This window comes from Dermatophagoides pteronyssinus, unplaced genomic scaffold (assembly GCF_027571235.1).
Source record: "Dermatophagoides pteronyssinus isolate colony J.1.1.1.1 unplaced genomic scaffold, Derpt_VIB-CSIC_2022.12 sq0003, whole genome shotgun sequence".
NCBI classification, from domain to species: Eukaryota; Metazoa; Arthropoda; class Arachnida; order Sarcoptiformes; family Pyroglyphidae; genus Dermatophagoides; species Dermatophagoides pteronyssinus.
The window spans coordinates 3,802,171-3,820,162 of record NW_027461527.1 but is presented as its reverse complement, the minus strand read 5'-3'; the positions used below and the strand labels follow the sequence as shown (position 1 = coordinate 3,820,162).

The window sequence follows — 17,992 nt, the reverse complement described above, 5'->3', positions numbered from 1 at the left end:
AGGCATAGGCATAGTCATCAACCTAACCTCACTCAACTATGAATCATAGTCATAGACATAGTCATTAACCTAACCTCACTCAACTATGAATCATAGTCATAGACATAGTCATCAACCTAACCTCACTCAACTATGAATCATAGTCATAGACATAGTCATTAACCTAACCTCACTCAACTATGAATCATAGTCATAGACATAGTCATCAACCTAACCTCACTTGACTATGAATCATAGTCATAGGCATAGTCATCAACCTAACCTCACTCAACTAAAAATTCAAATTTAAATTATACAATTTTCAAAATCATAATTTTATTATAAAATGATATTAGTGTTGATATAGTGTTGATATATCAATATTCATAATACTTTATGAATATTTGATTTTAGAAAATTAATTTTATTTAATCAATCAACATTAAGTTGATTGGTATATTAAATTTTCATGTTCTACAATAGAGTGGCACAATTTTTTTGGCTTAAAAAAATTTTTTCCCACAATCTGCCCATGAATTTATTCATTTTTTTTGTTATCCAAAAAATTTGCAAAAAAATGTGAAAGGATTTGTAACTGTGATTGATCAATAACTGGGACTGAAAGATGGATTTTCAACCCACGTTGATTCAATTTCTATAATTTCTGTAAATTAAAATCATTTTGAAAATTATATTCTATATGGTTAAGGAATTTGTATTCAATACATACCTGGAATCCTTTTCCCTTTTTGCTAAAATCCTTGATATTTTGTCGTTGATCCATTTGAAACATTTAATAGAATTTATTCATTCGGAGTGATTTCTTCGTGAAATCCAATTCATTAATCAGAAAATAATAGGGGAAAAGATCTCTCACAAAAAAAAATGATTTCACCTGAAAAGACAATGAATTTTCGAAAAATCATTCTCTTTAAGACAAGGACAATTTCTGCATGTCTCTTCGATACAATTTTTAAAGAATTTTTTTTCAATGTGGTTCTTTACAACAACAACATTCGAGCATCACTCGAATTCGAATATGTGTTCGAATTCGAACATTTCCTTTTTTCGAATTCGAACACATTTCCTTTTTTTATTCAAAAAATTTCACATATAACGTAACACAACTGCAGTAAACGGTATTAATGCGTAACGCTGAGAAAAAATTTCACTTTGGTTTATACCGCTACCACCGAAAAAAAAAAAATGGTAGCTGCTTTCGAATGTTACTAACAAAACATAACAGCATGGCATAACACAAACAAACAACCGATCCAATCCAGAAATACACACACACTTAACACTTTTACACACGTGTATGGAATGTTTTTTTTTTTGCGAATGAAACTCGAATTCTTTCTTTCTTTTTGTTTTTTTTTTCCAGAAAAGATAAAAATCATTTTCAGTTGTTGTTTGGTCATATGAATTTTGTTTTGTAAATATAAATTGTGAAAAAGAGAGAAAAAACTCAATAATCCAGCAATCTAAATGCGAAATCTGAAAAAAAATTTTATTGAAAACTTCGTAGCTTAGAATCTTTTTTGTCGATATTTTTTTTTTCATAAATTTCTTTCATCAAATCTAAATCAACCGCCCAACCAATCAACTATGAATCTTGAAATATTCAATAAATTTTCACGGTTACAATCCGATACGAATAATACTTTACAGCAAAAAGAATTGTTGGATTATTTTCAATCATTAAAATCCAATCCAAATGGTTGGAAAATCTGTATTGAAACATTATTATCCGATTCGGTTCAAGATGAAATGATAATATTTTTTTGTTTTCAAGTAATCGAAGATTATATAAAAACACGTTATAATAATCATAATAATAATAATAATGATCAAAATAATGATCGTATTATACTTTGTCATTTTATAATAACATTATTTGAAAAAGAAATATTACAAACAAATTATCTGCAAAATAAATATGCACATCTAGTTAATACATTATTTTTGATTGATTTTCCATATCAAAAATGGCCAACATTTTTTAATGATTTTTTAAAACGTTGTGAAACACGTTTAAAATGTGAATTATTTCTTCGTATTCTGATACAAATTAATTTAGATATTGCTGATCGTGAAATACCTAAAACAGCTAAAGTAAGTTTTTGTAGAAAAGAAAACAAAAAACTATTTTCAAAACTTTCAATCCATATCATTATTATTATAGGAAATGGAACGAAACGCCCGAATCAAAGATATGATGCGTGAATCTTGTCTAATGGATTTGGCACAATTCTGGTTCAATATTATTGTAAATTTATTGATGATGATGTTTTCTTCTTGATTAACACTTTTTCTTCCTTCTTCTTTATTTTCCCTATTAGAATACATATCATGAAACATGTCCACAGATTGTTTGTCTTTGCCTCGATGTAATCGGTGCCTATATATCATGGATCGATATTAATCTTATAACAAATGATTCAATAATGCCAATATTATTTATGTTATTCGCTAATAATGTTCATTATCGTTGTTCAATTATTGAATGTTTTGGTTGTATATTGAAAAAAGGAATGGATCCAGTGGCTAAAACACAATTGATTGAAGAATTTCTTAATTATGAATTGATAAAAACAACATTGATTGAGATATTTTCGACTACAGGGATACCGAACGGTGGTGGTGGAAGTGTTAACGGTGATATTGATTTTTTGGAAAAATTTGCATCATTAATCAATACAATAGGTATTGAATTGATTGAAGCACAGAAAAAAATTCGTTCACGTTTACAACCAACTGCGAATATTGATGATCAACAAATAATTTCAAATGTAATTGAATTGAAATTTCCATTACTATGTCAATTTTTATCGCATAAAAATTTAACGGTTTCGATTCGAATACATAATTTTGCACGGGATTATATACAATGGTTAAAATCTTATCCGAAAATTTCTTCATCATCAACAACAACAACAAATGAATTGATTACAGCAATGATTGAAGATCGTACACAAACATTAATATCAATTATTATTGATCGAAATAAACTGCTGGCTGCTACATATAAACATGAAGATGAATTTTTTAATGAATTTCGTAAATCAAGTAAAATATTATTCGATAATCTTTTACTATTGAAACCGGTTATAACATTAAATTTTATTTGTGATAAATTGGTTCTACCAACATTAATAAATTGGAAATCATTATCATTTGCTGAAATTGAATGTTCCCTATATTATTTTCATTTGATTGGTGAAAATTTAAATATTTTGGATATGAATATAAAATGTTTAGAAAATTTAGTACAAGCATTGATTACATCATCCATATCGATGTTTGATAATCCAATAACACAATCATTATATTTTGATCTTATCGTACGATATGAAAAATTTTTCAATTCAAATCTAAATCATTTATTATCACAGATTATTGTTTCATTTTTGGATGGTCGTGGTCTTCGTAATTCCAATCTTAAGATTCGAAGTAAAGTTTGTAAACTTTTTAATAAATTTACCAAAACATATATCCGTTCGAAACATAATTCACAGGAAAAACAACAACATTTTATTGATGATATATTGAAAAGAATACAGGATTTTCTTGAATTGGATATTGTTTTTGATTCAATTGATGATCTTTTGGAACAAGATCTTGAACATATTGTTAATTCAAATTATTTGATTCAACGTGAACAGATAAAATTTCCATATCCATTATCATCATCTGATCATTTGAATATTTATGAAACAGTTTCATTTTTAATTATATCAAATCATCATAATCAACAATATAAACAACAATTATTAAAAGAATTATTTGAAAAAATATGGAAAAAATATCAAGATTATAATGATGAATCGGAAAGAATTTTATTGTATTTAAATCAAAATGGTTTTACAAACGGTGGTATTGGTAATGTTGGTGGTGACTCAGTGTTAACAGCACAGAAAATATCATTACAAGAAAAACGTTTCGTTTTACATTATCATCAATCACATTTAATTGATATAATATCGGCTACATCAAAATCATTTTCATCGGTTAATACTGTGAAACAGATTGGCGTTCAACAATTTTATCTTTATTCATTTGAATTATTTATTAAATCGATTGTTGGTCATTCGAATCAACAACAAAATCCAACCGTGATTGATATGGAAGCACAACATATTCTTCAATCATCCATTCGATTATATTTACATCGATTGATTGTATGTTTAGGTGAAGATGAAATGATACCAATGCTGCCGAATGCAATACAAACATTATTTCTATCATCAAATGAAATTAGTTCCAAATCAATATTAGAATTAATACCATTATTCAATCAGATAATACCAAAATATAAACATTCATGGCTATTTCAACGTGATATACTACCATTTTTAGATCGTATATTTTGTCCATTAATCAATCTATATTTTCGTTTGATTATCGAAGCTAATATTGATAGTGAAAAAATTTCATTACAAAAATCATATTATTCATATTTACATTTACTTACTGTACATTGTTTGATGCCAAATTTTTTCGATATTGGTTTGTATTTGTTGTTTTGAATTGATTCGAATTGATTTGCTAATTATCAATTTTTGTTTTTTTCCATGCCAATAGAATCACAATTGATTGAAAAAATAATCGCATCATTGATCGAAGGTATTGTACATTCAACCGATTCATCGATTCAACGTACCTGTTGTCAAACAATGGCCAATCTAATTGATATTTATGGTTTGTTAATCTGAATTTGTGTTTTTACATTGAATTTTTAATTGATTTTTCTTTTTAAATTTCTTCATCTTAAAACAGTAAACGATATGAAACAAACGGACAAACAAAATCGATCAATCAATCAATATTTTCAACGAATAATTTATGATCAATTAATTTTGGCTTGTTTGATTTGTATGTCCAGGAATTTTATCGAAGATTATGGTTCATGTCAAGATGCTATCGTGTTGATACGAAAATTAAAACCATTAATTGGTGATGAACAATTGGCAATATTTTTACGACAAGAAATTATACCGAAATATTTTTCCACATCAAATTTTTCAACAATCATCAGTGATGATAATCAACAACAACGACAGCAACAAATAAATGATGATATTGTTGATTTATTGTTAACATTAGATATGAAACAATGTCGAAAAAGGATTCGTCATACATTTTTACATTTTAAAAAATGATAATTTGATTTCCGTTTTTACAAAATTTTTCTCAATGATTTAAAACTACACACACACACACACACACACTGTCAAACTCAAATTCCCCTGTGATATTTTTTATGTTGTTATTGTTAATTAATTATTATTTTTTTTTTTTTTTGAATTTTTGGTCAACGGAAATCGATGATGAAAAAATTGATTGATTTTTTGAATAAAAAAAGAAACAATTTTTTTACAAATTTTATACGATAAAAGTTATTGAATTCGCCCAAAATGTTTACGAACAATGTATAAACATTTTTTTGTTGTTGATTATGATGCATGCTGGATGCAACACTGCTAGTAGCATTGATTATTGTTGTTGTTTTTTTTTTTTGGAGAAAAAAAATCATCAATCTACCACCATCAAAAGTAGTAGTATGAATGGAAGAAACATTGCAGCAATTCGAACGTCACCATCATCATCGAACATCATCGTCGAACATTATCATTATCATCAAACGACGGTAAAAGCATCAAAAAATTATTGTCAAAAAAACCCGGAAAAATTAAATTATCAAAAAACAAAACAAAACAAATCGATCGATCCGGAGAAAAATAATGGCCATCATTGATTATCCAAAAACTATTCCAGCCAAAAAAAAGTACCATCATCATCAACAACAGTGGAAAAAAAGTGGAACAATTTTCGTTGTTTTGTTTTGTTGTTGTTGTTGTTGTTGACAATCCGCAGTTTGATCATGTGAATATTTGTTGAAAGAAAAATAGAGAAAGAAAGAGACAACAACGAATATTGCGCCGTTTTATGATCAACCAAAAATTGATTTTCTTCGTTCGTTTCATCCAAATTTCAAAAAATCAAAAATCAGAATCCTGATCTGATCAATGAAAAAAAAATTTATTCGAATGAATCTGCAAATTTCATCATATATTGAAAACACCAGTCAATAATAAAATCAATAAATCAATTTTTTTATATGTGTGTGTTGAACAACCAACCAACAAAAAAAAATCAATAATTTTTTTGAAGCAACAATTGGATTCATTTTTATTGTTGTTTTTTCTATTGATTGATTGATTAAGCAATTACCTGTCTTGTTGTTGTTTTTATAATTGGCTTTTTGGTTTCGACGTTGATATTTGTTTTAAAAAAGTAAAATAAAAATACACCACCATCAAGCATCTTTCATCTATTAATCATTCGATCACCTTGATGATTTTTTGTGTTTGTCTTTTTTTTCCTTGATCATCGAAAATATCTTTTTCTCTCTAGAATCTTCTGGATTTGTTTTTTCTGAAAAAAAATATTGATTGTTGTTGGTGAAACAAACAAAAAAACTAACCATCATCAGCTAAACACAAACAAACAAATTAGTCTTGTCTCGTCTTTCTGTCGTCGTTTCGTTATCACCAGAAAACAAGAAAACTAAAGTGCTCAAATCATTGCTTTTTTTTGCTGCCTATCACCAAAATAATTAAGATAACGGGACTAAACAACAACAACAACAACAAATAAAGTTATTGCAATCGTCTGTTGCTTTATGATTTTTTTGCTAATTTGATATTATCAAATAAAAAATTTTCTAAAAAAAAATGGAAGCAATGGAAATAACATTATCAGAATTTATAGCCAAAACTTCATGCGATCCCGGTCTTGCACAAGATTTATTAAATCGTTAGTAGTTTTTCGGTTTTTAATTGATTCAATGATTGATTTTTACTATCTTTTTGTTTTTAGATCATGGTTGGAATTTAGCAGCTGCATTAAAAAGTTATTATCCAATGAATGATATAATTACATCGATTGTAACGGATAATAATCACAATGATGATGATGTGAATGATGATGATAATTTTAATTCAAAAGAATCATTAGCAACAATATCAGCATTAACAACAACATTAAATGATATGAATGGACATCATTATTGTTTGAATCATTTAATATCAACAAATATTACTACACCACCAGCAACAATAACAACAACAAAAGATACATTTTTAATACCGAATAAATGTACATCTGAACCATCACTTTCATCACAATCATCTGATGCATGTGATTCATCCGTACTATCAACACCAACAAAATTTCAATCATTTAAATATCATCAACGTAATGGTGAAATTTTCCCGGATAAAAAATTAAGCCGTGGTATATCAAGAGCTTCGGATAATGAAAATCTTATTTCGAAAGCACGATCAGAAGTAGCAGAAGATTTTAAAATATCACATCGTGGTAGTCGCCTGTTGAATGTTGATAAATTAATTGAAACACCGGAATTTACATTCACGTTGCCCGATATACATCGATATGAAGATGAATTTTATGAATTTCTTCGTAAAGATTTGATTGAAAAATCGACAAAAGCATCGTTGGAATCATCAAAACGTTTAAATTGGTGGTCTGATATTTGTCATCGTTTATATCCTCTAGTCACTTCGGGCGATGGCAATTGTTTATTACATGCCGCTTCATTAGGTAAATTGTAGTTAATAATTCAAACAAACAATGGTTATTTACGGATTTTTCTCCTACAAAAATATCTAGGAATGTGGGGCTTTCATGATCGAGGTCTAATTTTACGAAAAGCACTTCATCTTATGTTGGCCAATAGTTCATATACGCAGGCATTTTATCGTCGTTGGCGTTGGCAAACACATTTTCAAAATTCTAAAGCCGGTCTATTATTATCGGAAAAAGAATGGGAACATGAATGGGATTCAATTGTACGTTTAGCATCGACTGAACCAAGATCGAAAAATTATGATTCGGGTAATGAAATGACTGGTGCTGGTGGTAAAAAAGCACCAATAGATGAATATGAAGAAAAATCATATATCTATGAAAGTTTAGAAGAGATTCATATATTTGTATTGGCACATGTATTACGAAGACCAATCATTGTGATTGCTGATACTATGCTCAAAGATTCAAAAGGTGAAGCATTTTTTCCAATACTTTTGGGTGGAATATATTTACCGCTTGAATGTAATGATGATTGTCTGATGAAATCGCCGCTCTGTTTAACATACGGTAAGCATTTTTTTGAAAAAATTTAACTTACGACGAATGCAAAATTTTCTTAAAAATCAATTTTACAGATTCAGCACATTTTTCAGCATTAGTAGCCATGAATATTGAATCACAAATGATTAACAATTCGAATGAATGTCTTCCATGGGCTATACCATTAATGGATGTTGATCATAATGTTTTACCATTACATTTTGCTATCGATCCGGGAAAAGAAGTGTTCATTAATGATAATAATAATAAATCAAATATTGATTCTACGCTCAATAATCTAGCCAAAACATTAGTGTTAACCGAACAGGATAAAATTGAATTATTGAAAAAATATTTCGATATTTTAACACTTTCACATAAAAAAGAAAATTGTATTGAAAAACCGATACCAATTATTGTTACTTCGGTTGCTGATGATGTTAAAACGAATTCGGTGACAACGTCAACAGCAACAACAACAACATCGACAAGTCTTCCTAAAACAACAACAACAACAAGCACAAAAGAAAAATCACAAACACTTCCATCAAATTTTGGTCGTAAAAATGGTGAATTTTCATCATTGATCATAAATGGTAGTGATTGTGATGAACGAAATAAATCTAGAGCCAAACATTTACTACAGAAACCATTTCAAACATTTGGTAAAATGGGTAAAAAAATTAAACGTAATCTTGGTCAATTAGCCAGACGATCAACATCATTTCGATTAACACGGCAAAAATCTTCGATAGAAAATAATCCAATCAATGTGATTGAAGAGAATGAACATAATGACGAATCAATAATAACTGCCAATAATAATAATGATAATAATCAATCTGTTATGATTAATAATCGAATCGAATCAATAATCAATACAGATAATTCAATATTCTATTGCGATACAAATGTTTTAGCTGCCAAATTATATATTAATAAAAAATTATCGTATCATGATGAATTAATTAAGAATTATCTAACAACAGCACGTGTACGATTTGAAACGGAACGTGAAAAACAACGAAGATTAAAAGAAATGGAAAAAACGTCTACCGCTGTTGCGGCAACAACAACAAAACCGAATGAAAAACAAACAGCATCAAAATCATCGATTACATCAACAATTAGTTCGGCCTCTTCATCATCATCCGCATCATCATCTGCATCATCACTTTCGGATGATGAATCAATTCCAAAACTAAATGATGGCCAAAATGATAAAATCTCTTTATCAAATTATCAATATAATTGTGTGAATAATGATTGTGAATCAAAATCAACAGCCGAAACAAATTTTCTTTGTCAATCATGTTTTAATGAACAGAAAAAAGCATTGATTAGTAATGGTTTTACGAAAATAACTGTCGATGAAAATGAAATGAAACAACAACAGCAACAACAATCACCGGAAAAATCATCGGAACTTGAAAAAATAATGGTAAATGATGATGATGATGATGATATTATCAGACAAAAATTATCGAATCAACTGTCAACAAAAACTACTACCAACACTGTTGTTGTTGCCGCTAAAACTTCGAACGATAATTTCATCACAAATGTGTGATATTTATCTTCTTTTTGATTCCCTTAAAAAACAATTCATTTTTGACCCTAATCTCGCCTATTCGAACAAATCCATGAAAATATTGCACACACACTTGGTTATAATCAAATCAATCAATCAAAAAAAATGTATTTTGTTTAACAAATTATATTCATTCATTCAATAATGACCACACATTATAAAAACATTCATTTATTTACAAAAACAAACAACTCAAAATTCTCATTTAATTTCATTAATATTTTATTCATTGTTGAATTTTTTTCACACACTAATTACACTTGCGATTCATTCGGTTTTTTTTAAAAAAAGCAAAAAAATCAATTAAATAAAATTGAATTTTTTTATATTTTGTAAAAATTAAAAATCCAAACTTGATTTATTTTTCCACAAAATACGACAGATGGCGATACGTGGATTGTACTCATCAAACATTGATCAAAAATGAATTGAATCCTGGTCCTCTTCTATAACGAAGACAACGAACAAGAATACCCAATATGTGACAAAATATACTGCTGCGATCAATGCGATGAGATACACTGAGCCGGCTCAGTCAGTCAATATTCACTCTCTTTCTCCCTCTCTTGGTGTATATGGTCTGTATGTAATGTTGAATGGATTTTGGTTCGATGATTGTTTTTCTCGCTATTGTTATTTGGTTTGGTTTTTCTCAGATTTTGGTTCCATAATCTAATTTTCTATTTTCTATGGTTCGTATTTTTTCATTATTTTCCCTTTTTTTCTGAAAAAATTCATTTGAATTTCGGTTATTTTAGTGATTTTTTTTCTCCTATTTGCGATTTCAATTTCCGAAAAAAAGACATCTTTAAGGAGAAACAATATGTTTTCTAATATCCGAACAACAACAAAATCGAATGATCTCATTTTTATGGTAATTTTTGGTTGAATCATCTTCGTATTTGGACCCTATTTTTTTAAATCATCAGCAACATCATTATCATCAGTATTAAAATATCCGATATGATGGATCATCATCAACATAATAATAATAATCAACATGGACATCATGATCTTCAACAACAACATCATATTGGACATCAATATGTTCATTCTCATCCTTTAACACATCATCAACAATCAACAACATCTTATTATCAATCGAATGTTATCGATCCCTATATGGTATGTTTGTAAATTTTTTTTAATGAAATGATTTTTCATCTTTTTCATCTTTTTCATCTTTTGATCATCATTAGACCGAATCACATTTACAATTACATGGTGATAATTCAACAACAACAACAACAACTAGTCATCAATCTACATTAAACGATAATAAAAATACAAATAAACAACAACAACAAAAATCACTTGGTTCACCATCACAACAACCATACAATTCATTGTCAATAACAGCAATGTCACCAACATCTATATCACCTGTTTTACAGCATCAAGTTCATCATCATCATCATCAACAACAACAACTTCACCATCAAACAACATTATCACCATCATCATCGTCGTCAGCAAATATAATCGATTTACCACAAATTGGTCCACAAAATCGACAGATTCCATTTAATAATAATAACAGCAACAGTAGTAGTAATAGTAATAGTAATCATCATTATGAAACACCACCATTAACAATAACAACATATCAACCAACTGGAAGTCCAATTGCCGGATCATTATTATCAACATCATCGGCAACAACATCGGCTACACCATCACCATTACCAATGATAACTGATGTTTCAAGTGGATCATCGATGGTGTTAAATCATCATCCTCATCATCATCAACAACATAATTTTATCAATGAAAGTATATCAACATCATTGACACATATATCGGAAACAACATCAGATGCTAATGAAACAAATTATGCTATTACACCACCACCACTACCATTACAATCGACCAATCATTTAAATCATCATCATCAACAACAACAACAGAATATTGGTCATCATCGTCATCATTTAATGAAAAATTCAACACCACATAATTATCATGGCTCAATGGCCGGTTGGAATCATAATCATCATTTAAATCATCACCATAATCAACAACAACAGCAACAACATCATTCTGTTACACCTGATACACCATCATCACTGCCATTATCATCAAATTTGAATGCTCAAACACGAATCACAAAATCATCATTATCATCAATAAATCCTGCATATTCATTACAACAACTTGATAGCAATGATTGTTTTCCATTCATTTCAACCGAACAGAATAGTTCAACATTTTTATCTACATCCATAAATAATAGTCCGATTAATAATAATAATAATAATCAAAAAAATGATTCAACATTTATGGTTAAAACAGCTATTATGAATCGAAAATTTCTCAACAACAACAACAACAATCTACAGCATAATCAACAGATCACTCAACCATTGTTGATCAATAATGATGATCCAACAACAACGATACAACAACAACAACAAAAACAACGATCAACTGGCAACAAACTTGCAAATGATAATGATGATGATATGAAAAATCGTCTATTTGAACGTAGACATTTAATAATATTTAAAATTATTGAACAACTAGTCGATCCAACCAGTAAAACAATAGTGAAAGAAAATGTTCAAAAAAATGAAGAAATTATTATTGATATTGGTCATACCTCATTTGATGATTGGAATAATAGCCATAAGAATCATCAGAATAATGATAATTCAAGTAATATAAATAATAGTACATTATTAAGTAATCGATCTCATGGTGGTGGTAGTTCAGGTCTTTTAGCTGATGTTAGTAATTTAACAATGAATACTAAAAATTCATCTTGTTCATTGATTGATTCACCATCGATAGTAGTGGCAACATCATCATCATCATCATCATCATCACCATCAGTTGATATGATAATCGATGAAGATGTGAAATCATCATTGAAAAAATCAGATCAAATAACAAAACGTTCAAAAGATTTATCAACAAAAAAATCAGCTAAATCAAATGATAATGTTGATCATCATCATCAATTAGTTGATGAAAGTAAAGATAAAGAAGCAGCAACAGCATTATTATCATTACAAAAAACACCAATAAAACAATCAACCATTGATTTACCATCGACAACAACAACGATAGTTACCGCCGATGATGATGATGATCGATTACCACAAACAGTGGAATTGAAAAAATCCAACGATACAGCAGCTAGCAACAATATTGTGATTGAACGTTTGAAACCAGGTATGAAAATAATGGCCAAATGGAAAGATAAAAATTTCTATCCAGCCGAAACGATAAAACAAAATGAAACACATCGTTGGATGGTACGTTTTGAAGATAATGCAACAAGAAATTTATTTGAAAATGAAATTATTCGTATTGAACATCTTGTCGGTATTAAGAATCAAGAATTAATGGTAAAAATATCGGATGAATTATGTAAAGCATCGATAGTGAAAAAAATGATAAAATTAGATGATAAAAATTATCAATTTGATTTAGAACATTCAGATGATGATGATCGTACTAAAGTGATTAAACAATATCAATTAAAAGATGTATTTCTTTATGGTGAACAAGGTACAATATTGTTGAATCAATTTTCCAAACCATCAATGATGGCAGCTGTTTTTGCTGATGTTGATTTGGATAATATTGTTTCGGGTAAACGTTCACGTAATAGTAATAATAAAAAAGAAGATGAAAAAAAGAAATCAACAATTGTTGAAACGTCTGATAGCATGTCCGATAATATTGTTGCTGCAGCAATTCCGACGAAAAAACGTAAAACCATCAACAATATTAGCAGCAACAACACCAAAAGTGATCATCGATCATCCACCACCACCACTGTAACATCGAATAATTCAACAACAACAAATCGAACATTAAAAAATCATAGCCTTTCAAATCATTCATTGAAAACAACATCATCGAATCGATTTACATCATCTATTGGACATTATCATGAACGTTCATTATCATTATCACCACCACCACCATTACGATTAACCCGGTCGATTGAATTGACCATTCCGCAAAATGAATTGGAAAAAATATTCGGTCCAATACCGAAATCTGGTTCCAGATTATTTCAAAATTTTGGTTTTATATTGACTTGTGGAAATAATTTCAACAATAATAATAACAATATCAATAATAATAATAATAATAATTTTAATGATGATGGTTTACTTGATTCGAATGATTCGGATTCAAATCCAGAATGTTCAACACCATTTGATAAAACATATCTTATTAAACAGATTATCAATGGTAATGGTAAAGTTTATGAATCATATGAAGAAATGAAGGTTTGTATTATTTTTTTTTAAATTGTTATTTGTAAATTGTAACTGAGAATTTTTTTTCTTCTGGTGATTATAATGCAGAAATCATCAAATGAATGTGTTTGTATAGCGGATACATATTCTAGATCGATTAAATTTATTCAATGTTTGGCCGGTGGTATATCGATTGTTAGCCATCAATGGATTATTGAATGTTGTCGTCAAAATCGTATACTTGATCGTGAATCTTATATATTACCAGCTGGTTATAGTATCATAACAAATGCATTATCATCCGATAAGTATGGCGAATTAATATTATTATTTTTGCAATTTTTATTGATAATTTTTTTCTTTAAAAAAAAGGAGTACATTCAAACGAAGTTCGGTTCTATTTAAAGGTGCAAAATTTTATTTCGGTTCAGATCAACCGGATAAATTAAAACAGCTTTGGTCACCAGTATTGTTAGCTGCACAGGCAACTATTGTACCAAATGATCCAAATATTCATAATACATTACAACGTTAGTATTTCTGAATTTTAAACATTATTTTTTTTTAAAAATAATTATAATTAAAATACAGGTGGCCAAATCGATATTGTGATTGGTGATGCTAGTTGCCCAAATGGTTTAATACAAAAAGCTAAACAGCTTAAAATACCGATTGTTGCAAGTGAATATATTGTACAATGTTTAATCAATGGACGTAAATTATCATATGATGCATCACCATCGTTTTCCTACTTACATAAATAAATGAAAAAAAACCCTAAAAAACGATTCCATTTACACAAATCTTGATTTTTTTGAAATTCACCAAAAACATCCACTCTCTCATCGCGTATGTCACACACTCATCTGGTCTTTTTTTTATCCATTTCTTTTTTCTTTTTTGGCGCTATATATTTAATAAAATAATCAAATTAGGATTTTTGCAAAAAAAAAATAATAATTAAAAATTTGTATAAAAAAAAATTTTAATAAGCAAAACTTTTCATTTCATTTCATTTTAACATTAATAAATGAATGAATGATATACCCTATTAAAAAAATGAAGAGAAAAAAAATGTTCAGATCAAATCAAATCAAATCTTTTTTTTGATGATGACAAAAGATGATGTTAAGGTAATGTAATGTTGAATCACTTGATGTATTATTATATATGAATAGCTATAAGATCATCATTATTTGAATTGGCGATTCACAAAAAAAAAATCGATGATGATGAATGAAACAAATGAGAGAGAAAAAACAATCACAAAACGGAAGCGTTGTTTAAGAAATAGGAAGCTTTCAATTAGAAAAAAACGACCATAATAATAACAATGACAATAACAACATCAAAAAAAATGAAGTTTTTGAGATGTAAACAAAAAAATATCTTCTTGAGGATAAATCCAACAAACAACAACATAAAAAATATGCAAATCTTATCAGTTCAGTTATCCGATGATGATCTTTTTTTTGTTGTTAATGATGTTATTTCTCTGTAATGAAAATGGTCATTTGAAATTAAATTGCCACGTTTGTTTGCAGTTGTTGTTTTTTATTGCTTGCTTGATGATGATGATGACTCGGTTGATTAATTTTGATATTCCCATATATCTTTATCATAACCTTCTTGTACATGGTCCAATAAAGCTCGTCGTCGTGATTCACAATATCTAGAATATAATGAATGAATGAAAATGGATAAGAATTGTAATCAACAACTTACCTATGTTTATCTTGTACTTTTTGTTTGATCACTGTTATATTATCGCCTGTAATTTCTCGTTCAAGATATTCAGACAATGTTTCGGTGGCTGCTTCCAAATCTCTTTGATTATCTTCAAATATAATCGATTGATTATTTTTGATCAGATAATAAGCAAAAACATATGTATACATTAATGTTAATCGACATTGACAAAGAACATCGACTGCTTTTTTCAAAAATTGTACTTCAATCCATGACATGTTATGTTGTTGCATTTCTTCCATTTTAACTTTGACTAATTCATATAGTTTATGTTCAAATTTTAAACTTTGTAAATGATTCATATAACGATTACAATAAAATAAATATCTTTGTAATGCTGATCGAGATTTTTCCTGTGCATCACGTGCTGCTTGTGCTTCAACTTCATCATATCGATTACAATTATACCATGAAGATCCATGTGGTTCCCATGGTCCAAGACATACCCAACAAAAATCTGCACGACAGGATTGATTTTTGCATATCTAAATTTGAAAAAATTGTAAAATTCGAAATCAAAAGATTTAAAAAAAAATCCCATACCATATGATTACATCCACCATCTTTTTCGATCGTAATACGACATTTTGGACATTCTTTTGTATTGGCTGCTATCCAATTCGATGTTTCACTATCATCATCGCATTTCTTTTTCCATTTTTTTAATAGATCACATTTTATTGGCTCATGCCAATCTTCACTACATAAAACACTATATAATATCATAATTAGTCATCGATATCAATGAACTTTTTTTTCTCTATTTATATCAATAACTTACCAGAAAATTTTACCACAATAACATTTAACTGGTCTGAATGCAACATATTCAACTTGAATGACACGTGAACATTCTGGTTTTGGACACCAACGAAGTAGCCTATTACACTAATATTTTCAGAAATATCAAAAATAAAAATCAAATTTGGAATTACAATAATAATCGATTATTTACCTCAACAAAACTATTAGTTATTAAATGTTGATATCGTAATTTGACTTTAGGATCGGTAACCAAATTGAAAACAGTTTGATCATCAACAAGAATGTCACAATTATGTGCTGCACAACAAATCGATTGTCCTTGTCCTTCTTCCATTATTTTTGTTGTCAAATAATTTGTCCAACATTCACGACAAAAACGATGTTCACATCCTAATCCGGTCATTAACTGTAGGAAACAAAAAACAACAATGATGCTGGACGAATAGAATCGAATCGAAATCAAAAAACATACCGATGATGGATATTCCACACAGCATATATTGCAGAATTCATTCCCATGATATATTGGTTTCTTGAAAATCAAAATTTACATTTCAAAAAAAATCCATGAATTAAAAACAACAAAAACATACCTTTAATGGACGATAATTAGGATTAACAATATGAGCATCATGAAATAATTGTGTTTGATCACCATCATAATATTTTTCATATAATTTTTCCTTATCCCATCGAAAATGATTCAATAAAATACGGGTGATTGTTTGTGGAAGCTAAATTTTTTTTTGTGTAAAAAATTATTTCATTTTGATGCAATAAAATTCACAAAAACAAAATTTACCTGAACAACAGTATTGACTTCTTTGATCGTATCAATCATATATCTCATTATATCTTCAGTGGATAATACTTTATATGGATAATCATCATCATCATTATTACCATCCATATCCATACCATCTGTACGTTGTCGATGAGAATTACCAATATTTGTATCCAATGCTAATAATACACTATCATCATCAAGATCTTCATCATCATCATCTTGATCATCATCATCATCATCGGTTGTTAATGGTGGTGATGATTCATTAATCGAATCATCATCATCATCACAATGTTCATAATCGGACATTATCATTTAAATATTTTTTAAAAAAAAATTGAAAACAAAATAGAATTCCTAAATGATTTTAAGAACAAACAAACAAACAAAATAGATTCTAATCAAATTCGCCAAAAAAAAAAAGTTGAATTAATTTTTTAATTTCGAAAAACGATACGATATTGATGGCTTTTTTTCAAGGATCAATCAGCCTTTATTATTATTATTTTAATATTATTAATTTTTCAATGCTAAAACCACCATCACCTTGTTGAATGAAATGGCCATACAAACACAAAAACAATCACATTTAAACACAAACTTCGAATTGAAGACAGACAAAAAACAAATTTCGATAACAAAAATAACTGGCAGCAGTAATTTTAAAATATTGATTAAAGTTTGATAAAGAATATTCTTGATATTTTTTCTTAATACGACGAAAATGTCATTGTTTTTTTTTTTTTTGGT

General features: G+C 28.4%; 4 protein-coding genes across 4 annotated transcripts; 3 read left to right on the top strand and 1 right to left on the bottom strand.

Moving 5' to 3' along the window:
- Positions 1-1,229: 1,229 nt before the first annotated feature.
- On the top strand, positions 1,230-6,494 carry LOC113790045 (exportin-T-like). The gene is made up of 5 exons (XM_075824987.1): positions 1,230-2,094; positions 2,165-2,248; positions 2,322-4,488; positions 4,564-4,680; positions 4,759-6,494. Exons 1-5 carry the CDS (start codon positions 1,588-1,590, stop codon positions 5,139-5,141), a joined length of 3,258 nt encoding a protein of 1,085 aa, XP_075681102.1. The 5' UTR covers positions 1,230-1,587; the 3' UTR covers positions 5,142-6,494.
- On the top strand, positions 6,409-9,941 carry trbd (ubiquitin thioesterase trabid). Its single transcript, XM_027339663.2, has 4 exons — positions 6,409-6,798; positions 6,862-7,605; positions 7,675-8,160; positions 8,229-9,941. Exons 1-4 carry the CDS (start codon positions 6,717-6,719, stop codon positions 9,701-9,703), a joined length of 2,787 nt encoding a protein of 928 aa, XP_027195464.2. The 5' UTR covers positions 6,409-6,716; the 3' UTR covers positions 9,704-9,941.
- A 171-nt stretch (positions 9,942-10,112) lies between these two features.
- On the top strand, positions 10,113-16,590 carry LOC113790047 (uncharacterized). Its single transcript, XM_027339661.2, has 6 exons — positions 10,113-10,416; positions 10,483-10,849; positions 10,924-13,971; positions 14,050-14,249; positions 14,314-14,471; positions 14,533-16,590. Exons 2-6 carry the CDS (start codon positions 10,688-10,690, stop codon positions 14,703-14,705), a joined length of 3,741 nt encoding a protein of 1,246 aa, XP_027195462.2. The 5' UTR covers positions 10,113-10,416; positions 10,483-10,687; the 3' UTR covers positions 14,706-16,590.
- On the bottom strand, positions 14,310-17,795 carry LOC113790051 (E3 ubiquitin-protein ligase arih1l-like). Its single transcript, XM_027339665.2, has 8 exons — positions 17,258-17,795; positions 17,049-17,189; positions 16,928-16,987; positions 16,646-16,861; positions 16,472-16,578; positions 16,234-16,402; positions 15,667-16,175; positions 14,310-15,613 (listed from the first exon to the last, which is right to left on the bottom strand). The coding sequence occupies exons 1-8, from the start codon at positions 17,555-17,557 to the stop codon at positions 15,532-15,534; spliced, it is 1,584 nt and encodes a 527-aa protein (XP_027195466.2). The 5' UTR covers positions 17,558-17,795; the 3' UTR covers positions 14,310-15,531.
- Positions 17,796-17,992: the final 197 nt, after the last annotated feature.